This window comes from Rhagoletis pomonella, unplaced genomic scaffold (assembly GCF_013731165.1).
Source record: "Rhagoletis pomonella isolate Grant_MI unplaced genomic scaffold, Rhpom_1.0 Rhpom_scaffold_00001, whole genome shotgun sequence".
NCBI classification, from domain to species: domain Eukaryota; kingdom Metazoa; phylum Arthropoda; class Insecta; order Diptera; family Tephritidae; genus Rhagoletis; species Rhagoletis pomonella.
In genome coordinates, this window is record NW_023458555.1 from 7,154,064 (window position 1) to 7,165,101 (window position 11,038).

Genomic DNA, 11,038 nt, shown 5'->3' on the forward strand with positions numbered 1-11,038 from the left:
ATAAACAAATTAACCATCGCACTGATGTCACGGAATGGGCAGACTGATCTATATAACTTTGTATGTTTGTATAGCTAACGTCTTGTACTCAAAACAAGTCGCCTATGTATACTGTTTTATACAGGAATTTTAAAGGCACCGCTAAATTTTCAAATCGTTTTTTTTTTTTGTATATATGCGCCAAAAATTAAAAAAAAAATAAACTTTTACTACAAAACACATTCAATTAAAGATGTCTATATAATTACTATATCATAAAAAGAAAATGCAAAACAAATTTGTAATTCAAAACAGCAATCGTTTTTGAATAAAAAATTTAAAATAAGTAAACAGCTATGAATGCCGTTTGTTGATATCTCGTCGTATAAAATTGTAGAAAGTATTTATACTAATAAATCGTTAAACGCAAACTGTGAATTGTAAATAATTCGTATTAATGATAGTGAAAAAAATTGCATTTTTATTTTTAATGGCTATTGTAAGGTTAATTTGATGTAAAAGAAAATGGTAAACTATACATGTACGCATGTGTACGTGCATACATATACAAATGTATATAATAAATTATATAAAAAAAAAAAATAATTGTAGTGACATCCAAACACATTACTTGCTAAATATGAAAACTGTAATCTTATAACGGGTTAAGAACACATATATGTATGTGGAATAGCTGATTGCTTACGGCAATTTCACATATTTCTTTTCTATATTGATAAAAAAAGGCTCCATTAAAATTAAACATGAATATTTTGACGCTATTTATTTGCACGCTTTTTTTTTACTTCAGCACCAAAAAATTAATTTCAAACGCAAATTGATTGAGAGAACAGAAATTACATGTCGTTGCCTTAATTTATAAAAGCCCTAACCAACAGTTTTTTCAAAACTGCATTTTTCACAGATTTTGGTAGGATGTATTAAAATATATCTTCTATAAAAATTTTGAAATGTTAGTACCAAAAACAATGGAGTTACATGCCACTTTTTAAAAAGCCCTATCTGATATTCCTTTTGTTTTTTTTATTGTTGCTTCTGTAAAATAAATGTTGGTTAGGGCTTTTGTGCATTAAGGTAACAATATGTAGGTTTTGCCTTTTGTGCGTTGCAGCTGGTCCACTTAGCATAGCATTTTAGTTTGTCGTAGCTTTCATCATTATCGTAGTTTTAAATGAGTTTATTTTAACAAATTGTCATAGGTTTTTTATGAGTTTCAATTAACATTGATAAAAAAATAGCAGTCACGTATTCACAAAAGACGCAACAAAGAATGTTAAATATGGGGCAAGTTATAACTTGAGATTTTACAGAAATGGGCTGATTAGGGTGTTTTGACATCAAAAAATTATTTTTGACACATATACATATATCGTTGCAGATATTCTGCCAACAATCGCTCCTGCCCAATAAGTTTTAATTAAAATTACAAAAGTACTCGTTACATAAAGCGATACGAATATTTAGCACGCAACATTGCATAATTATAGGCGGTAGTATAATTTCTTAACTTACTATCAATATAGATATCTATATTATATACATATATCAAATATATATGTACTACGTTTATACGCATGCATGACCTGAATTCCAAAATGTAAAAATTCAAAGCCTTGGTCTTTTCCTTTTCTCAACCACAGCAGGTGCGGCTGTTTACGCCTGAATTCTAGTTACTAGTAAAGTTTCACTAGCTGGACGTTTTAATCTGGTATGCTTAAGAAATAAAACATTCTGACGCTTTGTATTTTTATATTTTGGAAGTCAGGGATTATTCGCAAATAAATTGTAATTTTTCCGAATAAACAGAGTTAATTATTTAAATGCAAATAACTAACGCAAATCAATATAAGATTAATAGTATTATTTGCAAATATGGCGCAAGACGTTGCAATTTTTAGGTCTATTTTCTTGTTCGATGGTCATATTTTTCCCTTTTTATAATCAGGCAACGTTGATTAATAGTTTTTCACTGTCGTGCAAACAGGTATATGCAAATTATTTTTATTTGCAAATAGCTTACGTATAAATGTAGTAAGAGACAGCACGAGTAGAACACAATTGAAATACCAAGTAGCATAAAAATATTGAATCATAATAGTGTAAATTAAAAATTAACTTTCAAAAATACACATAAGGTGAAGCATAAAGGTATTGAACCATACTAGGTTAAATTAAAACTTAATTTGCAAACACACACAAAAGTTATAAAAGAGTTAATTAAAACGTATTAAAAAGAAACGTGCATTTACATATACTTTGAAGATGTCTTGACTTTCGATACCTTAATAATTTCTTTTCCATTCTTTTGCTTTGGCCATATATTAAAATTTCAGGATATTAATAAACCACATGCAATATGTTAAATTCATCGTTTTAAACGAAATTAGTAAACCACTTTTTTGTTTTCTGATTATATTCAGAGTATGCACATCTTTCTGCAATTCGCATTTGAATTTTTTTAATCTTTTTTGTGTGTTTCCTATGTGCGTTATGATTCGTCTGTGTGTGTGCGTTTGTGAAAATTTTGCGCCTTTTATGCGTGTGCGTATAGTATGTATTATGCTGATTTTTTTTTAATGAAAAAATATGTACTTTATGTGTTAATTTCCGGTTCTCACTGTGGTCACATTTGTATGTATTTATGTATTTGCTGGCTCATCTATTACAGCCTTCTCATCACAGGCTAACTTCTGATCGAATGTATGTATGGTTGTTTTTCGTTGTGTCGTTGTTTGGTTTATTATAATGTAGTCTGGTTGTCCGAATGCGTAGGTTACTTAATCTTTTCAGGCCTTCATACAAGAATCATTTATAGTAACTCGCATTTGAATTTATGATGGGGTAGCTTGTGATGTTTACGACCCTTTTTCCCTCTATGCTCTTTGTCCTTGCGAATCTCACGTACCAATGTGTAAAATGCATCATCTACACCCATTCTTGTCTTTGCAGATGTCTCAACAAATGGAATGCCGTACTGTTTAGCCACCTGAATTTTTTTTATTAATTTTTACGTTAATAAATATAGGTTTTCTTTTTTTTTTAAGTGTATTACTTACCTCTCTGGCTTGGCTCATATTTACCGCCCATGCTTGCAAATCGCACTTATTACCCACCAGCACCATTGGCACCTCTTCGGCATCTTTAACGCGCTTTATTTGCTCTCGATATGTGCCTGGTGGAAAAAAGAACCAATTATAAATATAAATTGATAACAGCGAATTTATTATAGTTATTGATAATCTACCTATATCTTCAAAAGATTTCGCGCTGTTTACAGCAAATACGAGCAGGAAGCCCTCACCAGTGCGCATATATTGGTCACGCATAGCTGAATACTCTTCTTGGCCGGCGGTATCTAAAATATCCAAAAGACACGTTTCGCCATCTGAAACGTAGAAAAATTTAGTGTTTTATATGTATCGAGAGTGCAAATAGATATTGTTTGGAACAATGTTCAGATACTTACCGATAACCACTTGCTTCCTGTAGGAATCTTCGATCGTAGGATCGTATTCGTCTACGAAATGATTTTGTATCAATTGGATTGTGAGTGCAGATTTGCCAACACCTCCGGCGCCCACGACTACCAATTTGTACTCCGTCATTTTTGATTCTTGTTATAGTTTTTGTTTATAAAGGGCGATTTAATCTTTGTTGGGAGTGAACTTGGAAGTACTGATAAGCCCGTACGGCTTCTGCAAGTACCCTTAAACGTAAATTTTGTTGATTTTTGTGGTCTCGCTATACGTTTTTTCTCCTTTTATATACTAAACATTAATTAAGGCTGTTAACCTGTAAATGCTATTATTTTCCTATAAATAAAAAAAGTACAGAAAAAAATGTAGCCTGGTATGTATATGACAATGTTTTTATATACAGACTAAACCACGATGGAAGATTAATATCATCGGAGTTGCAGGTTGCCCATTAAAATTAATTAATATAAGAGTCATCCAGACGGCGATGTTTTTTTGTCGCCGTGTTCTTATTGAATTGTTCGGCGCTGCGAGTGACTCATTTTGAGTCAATTATGTCCCGAATTTATATCAAATGAAAACAGTGCCTACATACATATATGTAATACCGTGCATTGCACTTCTCCAGCGGTTGCACATACGCCCATAACATATGTGAGTGCAACAAAAATTGTTCAGATGTGTGTGGGTAAAACGCTCCCGTTCTCCCAATCAAGAACACAACCTAGGTGCGCCGCTTTCGGTTGGGGGTTCATCCCAAGCACAGCCGTTATAAGAAAAACAATCGATGTTATAATATCAAGATTGATGCACTATGAGGATCACCATTTGCTTACACTAGTGTTTTTCGCACGCACCATTCGATTACATTACAAATCTCAGAAAATCATGTTGCCATTGTTCCACTGTATTCTTGTTCTTCCCATAGTTTTTTAGTTCACATAAATTGTTCAGATACATGAAGTTAATTGTACATATTTCATATTAGAATGGGAAATCTGTTTCGTACCCTTTTCGCACCAGCCGCACCTTAGTAAGAAGACTAATTTGTTTATATTTTCCCCAACAGTTTCACTGCAAAATATACGTTTTTCAACAAGATACTTTCCGCCCCGTTTTTTTCGTTTTACCTTTCAACTCAGGTTCGTTTCGTCGCCATCTTGCCAGGGTTGTATTTGAAAGCGCACTCATTTAGTGCGTTCCAGTAGCGCGTTTCTGTACCCTTGCCAGTGTTGCCAGAACTTTTTGGGCCGACCGGCTAGATTGGCAAAAAAAAGCGGCTAAAAACGGCTAAAATGTTTTAGTGAAAATCCACATGCTTTATTTAAATAAATCGCAAGAAACGAAAGACTAGTTAACACCATTAATTTATATCGAGTGTATATTCCTCATCATCAAATAAATCACTATTGTATATATCACCTGAATTCATTAATTTTAAGAGATCGTCATCTACAGTAAAATTATGGCAGCATTTTTCTTCACGTTTTAAACCGTATCTTATATATAAAATAGCGTTTAACGTTTTAACGCACATTGGATTTCTTTGCTTAGTTTTTATTATATTCATTGAACTAAATATTCGCTCTACTTCTGCATTACTTATAGGCAAAACAAGAAAACTAAAAACTAGGTTGCAAAGGTCAGCAAAAGGGTTTTCTCCTAAGGCATTTCGAAATTGATAAACTTCGGCCCAAAATTTTACAGTTGAGTCTAAATTACTCCAGGTATGTAACGTTAACCGTTGCCATTGCATCTCTATGGATGTTATTTCGTCGGCATTATATTTGTGTTTTTGTTGCTGTAGTTGGACAAATACTTTTGGTTTAATTACTCTTAATGCATTTCCAACCGAAAAAAGTCAATTTTTTTTAGTGTGGCAATATTTGTAGGGAGGCGTTGGCGTAATTCCTTTATTAAAGTGATAATAAAATAGCGACCATTTTCTCGAATTATTTTATCGGCTTCGTGGTCAAAAGCGTTTGTGCTTACTTTTGTTTTTAAATACTCTTCAAAACTGTGATAAAACTGAGGAAATGGAGCAAGGTATGGTTCCAACGGGGAGCATATAGGATCAAATGTGTCCGCGCTAATAACCACTAGGAAGCATAGATGCGAAAGTAAAACATTGAGTTCATTAAAAATCTTCATTGGGTCTGCATTATTGCTTACGAACAACTTGTTTACTTTTTGCACCTGAAAATTAGGCAAATAGTAAAATCGGCTAAAAACGGCTAACTTTTTTTTACAAACCGGCTAACAAATCGGCTGCCGGCTAGATCGAATTTTCTCCGGCTAGTTGCTATCAAAATCGGCTAAATCTAGCCGGAAAACGGCTAAAATGGCAACGCTGTTGCCGACTAGGAATATGCATGATTCAATTTTAAAAGGTTTGCTCAGAAAACAGTTTTCTCGTTCCCTCTTAACAAAATCGGCTCCCTTAGCAAGGTACTTTGTGTGGGTGTGGGTGTGTGTGCAACCTTTTGTAAGAGAGTTAAGGGAATGTCAAAACTCTAATGATAAAAAATTTCGCAAATTTTCACCCAACTTTCAAACTTTTTTATCCAGAATCTTTAGAAAAAATTGTGGTATGTAGTTTCGTAGCCCATTTAATTTAATTGCTAAAAAATTCCGTTGATCTTTAAGAAATTTTTTGGTTGAAGGTGTTTCAAGTTTTTTCGACAATTTTCTTTTATACGGAAGACATTGCCCGCCAAACAAAAATTGTCAAAAACCAACGGCATTTTTTAGCAGCTTGGGACTTGTACTGCAATATACTAGGCTACAAAACTGCATACCACAATTTTTCCTATAGGTTCTGATTAAAAAGTTTGAAATTTGGGTGAAAATTTGCGAATTTTTATAATTCTTGCACAAAATTTGAAATCTGAATTTATATGGTGTTGCTAGACTTTTATAAAAAAAAATATAAACATTACGGGCCGGTTACTCAAACTCTGGTTAACACTAATCTGCGGTTAAACAGCGTTATCGACGTCTTCGACTCCATGCAACAACAGATTAGTGTTAAACCAGACGTTGAGTAATCGGCCCTAAATAAACTAAAGATCAATCCTAATATTTTGTGGACAACTGCGTGTAGTTTTTAATTAAGTTACGGTTTTACATATCATTGGGATTACATTCGTGACTAATTGCACTATTCTATAGCTATAATTTTAATACCGCTGCTTGAACATACCCCAGGGAGAAAACGTCAAAGTGGCACTTCTTTGTGTGTTTGTGTAATTGAACGAAAAACAGAAAGGAGGCTGAAATCGCGAATTTTAATTTATAGAAAGCTAATAAAAAAAAAATACACAAAACCATGCCTGAATCGGAAGTTACTAAAATGAAGGTGAGATTCGCTGAATCTAAATCATTAATAGATATCAGAAAAACTATTTATATTTACCAGGTGGCCGATTTGAAACGTGAGCTTAAAGTGCGTGGCCTTGCTACCACTGGCAACAAAACGGAACTTCAAGACCGCCTGCAGACGGCACTAATTGATGGCGACATTTCATTGGAAGATTCAGCTATCACCAATGAAGATGCTCTGCTTGATGAAGATGCCGTGCTGACCGATGAGGAAGAGTCGCCAATAGCTGCAGATGAAAATGAGTTACTCAAGAGTCCAACCAGTACACCAACCATGAATAGACTTACTAACGAGCAACGCTTGCAAATCATTGAATTTTATTACCAAAATCAGTGTTCGGTTCGAAATGTGTTTCGCGCTTTACGTCCGATTTATGGTCTACATAATCGACCAAGTGAGCAAACAATTAATGCGATTGTGACCAAGTTTCGCACTCAGTTTACTTTATTGGACATTAAACCAACCACACGAATGCGTACAGTGCGTACAGAAGGGAATATTGTGTCTGTTTCTGAGAGTTGTGCTGAAGACCGTGAAATGTCGATTCGTCGCCGTTCGCAGCAATTGGGTTTGTGTTATTCGACCACATGGAAGATTTTACGCAAAGATCTTGGTGTAAAACCGTATAAAATACAGCTCGTGCAAGAACTGAAGCCGAACGATCTGCCACAACGTCGAATTTTCAGTGAATGGGCCCTAGAAAAGTTGGCAGAAAATCCGCTTTTTTATCGACAAATTTTGTTCAGCGATGAGGCTCATTTCTGGTTGAATGGCTTCGTAAATAAGCAAAATTGCCGCATTTGGAGTGAAGAGCAACCAGAAGCCGTTCAAGAACTGCCCATGCATCCCGAAAAATGCACTGTTTGGTGTGGTTTGTACGCTGGTGGAATCATTGGACCGTATTTTTTCAAAGATGCTGTTGGACGCAACGTTACGGTGAATGGCGATCGCTATCGTTCGATGCTAACAAACTTTTTGTTGCCAAAAATGGAAGAACTGAACTTGGTTGACATGTGGTTTCAACAAGATGGCGCTACATGCCACACAGCTCGCGATTCTATGGCCATTTTGAGGGAAAACTTCGGAGAACAATTCATCTCAAGAAATGGACCGGTAAGTTGGCCACCAAGATCATGCGATTTGACGCCTTTAGACTATTTTTTGTGGGGCTACGTCAAGTCTAAAGTCTACAGAAATAAGCCAGCAACTATTCCAGCTTTGGAAGACAACATTTCCGAAGTTTTTTTTTTTTTTTTTTTTTTTTTGCTCGAAAAAGTTGCCCAAAATTGGACTTTCCGAATGGACCACCTAAGACGCAGCCGCGGTCAACATTTAAATGAAATTATCTTCAAAAAGTAAATGTCATGGACCAATCTAACGTTTCAAATAAAGAACCGATGAGATTTTGCAAATTTTATGCGTTTTTTTTTAAAAAAAAAGTTATCAAGCTCTTAAAAAATCACCCGTTAGATGCGAAAGTAAAACATTGGACTTTAAAGTTAGTTGCAGCTTTTTTGACAGATATCCCATTGAAAATTATGTCAAAAAGCTGCAACTAACTTTAAAGTCGACTTTATTTTGACTATGACTACGGGCCATTGAGTTCATTAAAAATCTTCATTGGGTCTGCATTATTGCTTTCGAACAACTTGTTTACTTTTTGCACCTGAAAATTAGGCAAATAGTAAAATCGGCTAAAAACGGCTAACTTTTTTTTACAAACCGGCTAACAAATCGGCTGCCGGCTAGATCGAATTTTCTCCGGCTAGTTGCTATCATAACCGGCTAAATCTAGCCGGAAAACGGCTAAAATGGCAACGCTGACCCTTGCGATACAACTTTTATCGTGAAATATTGATACGATTATTGTTGTTTAATTAGACTAGCCAGAGAAACTTTTGTAGCTCATTGTCGGCAATTTCTCTTTTGGTGTTACCCTTCGCGTTCACACAGAGAAATCCTTTTGTACACAATTATTGTTGTCAGCTATGAACGGCCAACTAGAATTACTCAGACGAACGAGAGCACAAAGCGTGTTTCCCGAGCACGAGCAACTCGGTGCCCTTTCCCCTTTCACGTCTCCCCCTCCCTAACAAGTAACTAGTTGCCGCGACAAAAGTTTCTCTGTCTGAACCTAGACCTAGAACGTTCATAGTGCATTGGAAATACTGGAAAAAATTAAAACTATAGTAACAAGCAGTGATCGGACTTGAAAAAATTTGTGTGGTAGAATCTGGAAAAAAATGTGGTAGATTTCAAAAAAATATGGTTGATCGCAGGCTTTGGATCAAACTTTGTACAAAAAATTAAAAAAAATTCTGCAAGGTTTGACCGAAATTGCAATCCTTTTAATTAGAATCTAAAAAAATATATTTTAGTTTAATAAAGTGCAAGATTGAAGTTGCTAAAAATTGTTTTGAGTTTTGACAATTTCTTTCCTTGACAGTGTAAAGCAGTTCCTTCCATATCAAGATATTTTTCGAACATATTTTGAAAGATTTCTACAACCTTGCGGAGTGCTGGCAGCTTTTCTTTTTATCGCTTTAGAAACTTTAGATGCACTGAAGCGTGCTAATACTTTCACAAAAATTGCCGTGTTTAACATAGTAAAACCCAGTTTCCTGTCGAAAGATTGAATTGTTAGTGTTTAGTGTTGGAAAATGTTTGCTCTTAAAATTAAGAAAATTATGTCGAGCAGAAATAAAACTACACTCAAAAACGCGAATATGTGGTAGATTTCAGACCTTGTGTGGTAGATGTGGTAGATGCTCAAAAACGTGGCCGATCTACCACAATGTGGTAGAAGTCCAGTCACTGGTAACAAGAGAGGAAGTGTAATCCAGCTCATTTTCTAAGGGAAATAAAAGAAAATCACTCTCGCTCATTAAAATTTCAATTCGATAATGGGCTGGATTTCGAATTTATAACGAAGGAAAAATAATTGGATAACGAAGGTTCCGTTTTTCTGGAGAATGACCTAGCTCTCGAATCGAATACTAATCTATTCCACATTAGTTATCGAAGGTGAGACTCGAAAAATATATTGGTTTTCCAATCATTTTCGAATTGTTAACTACGTTTAATGTTTATTGGGTACCTTGTTCGAATTCGCCTTGAACACAGCCATACACAAACGACAAGAGGCAGACGGTGTGGGATCCGTATATAAATGTGTATTTTATTGATTAGAAAACTAGAACATGATAAATAAATTAGAGTTCAATAACTTGGTAAATATATTTATGATTTGCGAAAATATTCTTAGTAAGCAATACAATTTTTCGGCAGGTAATCACCAATAAGAAAAAAATACAAAAGATAAAGACACAGACTGTTCAAAAATTAGTACAAAAAATTAAGAAACTCAAATATATACTTGAGAAAAAGCCAGAATATGAAAAAAATAAAGAGCGCTTCCGCAAGGCCACATTGTGTTTGGAGGAGTTAAAGGTAAGTAAGTTCAACTACAAATCTTATATCCACTTAAAAAAAATAATCGCAATAAATGTGTGTATTACAAAATTCAAATAGAAGTTGAAATGCATCGATTTGATGAAACGTGTCTTGGTATTAGAAAAGAGTCCCTCTGCTATTTTAACAAATGGACTATGTTCACCCGAAGAGATGGCCGTGGCAATGGTTGCGGTCAATAAGCTCATGCACGATCTAGTTAATGTTTTAAAAGAAAACTTGGGGCTTACTGACGAAAACAATGCATGGAAGAAAGAGCTGATGCAAGCTAGCAAAAGGCGTGTTAAAATCTTACGGACGGAGCAGAAGCGCAAAAATCGACAAAATTTAAAAGCACAGAAGATTATAGCTTGCAAACGCTTGGAGTGGTTAAAAAATCAAAACGGCGAACAGAGCGAAGTTAATGGGGATGAAAATAATGTGTCGACAGGCTTACAACACGACGAGGGTGCTAATATATCAACTCTGGGTTATTGGAAGATAGAGCCTATCAATGACGAGAGCAGTAAGAAGTCGGAAAAAGGAAAGACTAATTACAAGGAAACCAGGGCAGAAGAAAAGGCTGTAAAAAAGAGGGACAAACCGGAGGCAAATAATAGAAACATCTTGAAAACCACCACAAAAACTTCGGACCAACTAAAGAGTATCAATACGAGAAAGCAGGATTTAGAAAGAAACGTTATTGAACCAACAAAAAATATGCTTATAA

General features: G+C 34.9%; 3 protein-coding genes across 5 annotated transcripts; 2 read left to right on the forward strand and 1 right to left on the reverse strand.

Annotated features, from left to right (window-relative positions):
• Positions 1–1,128: 1,128 nt before the first annotated feature.
• Positions 1,129–4,681, reverse strand: LOC118737524 (ras-like protein 1). Of its 3 annotated transcripts, none has more exons than XM_036468112.1 (5): positions 4,607–4,681; positions 3,467–3,812; positions 3,245–3,385; positions 3,057–3,172; positions 1,129–2,986 (listed from the first exon to the last, which is right to left on the reverse strand). In XM_036468112.1, exons 2-5 carry the CDS (start codon positions 3,603–3,605, stop codon positions 2,810–2,812), a joined length of 573 nt encoding a protein of 190 aa, XP_036324005.1. In that variant the 5' UTR covers positions 3,606–3,812; positions 4,607–4,681; the 3' UTR covers positions 1,129–2,809. The 3 variants fall into 3 exon arrangements, with proteins under 3 accessions (XP_036324005.1, XP_036323989.1, XP_036323997.1); XM_036468096.1 differs by having other exon boundaries at positions 4,486–4,644; XM_036468104.1 differs by lacking the exon at positions 4,607–4,681 and adding an exon at positions 4,313–4,394.
• Positions 4,682–6,708: 2,027 nt separating this feature from the next.
• LOC118750943 lies at positions 6,709–10,043 on the forward strand. The gene is made up of 3 exons (XM_036485699.1): positions 6,709–6,834; positions 6,895–7,192; positions 9,982–10,043. The coding sequence occupies exons 1-3, from the start codon at positions 6,805–6,807 to the stop codon at positions 10,041–10,043; spliced, it is 390 nt and encodes a 129-aa protein (XP_036341592.1). The 5' UTR covers positions 6,709–6,804.
• LOC118750978 lies at positions 9,906–11,037 on the forward strand (the record flags this gene model as incomplete). The annotated part of the gene is made up of 3 exons (XM_036485738.1): positions 9,906–10,088; positions 10,147–10,308; positions 10,390–11,037. Coding segments are annotated over exons 1-3 (840 nt in total), but the record flags the coding sequence as incomplete, so codon positions are not given.
• Position 11,038: the final 1 nt, after the last annotated feature.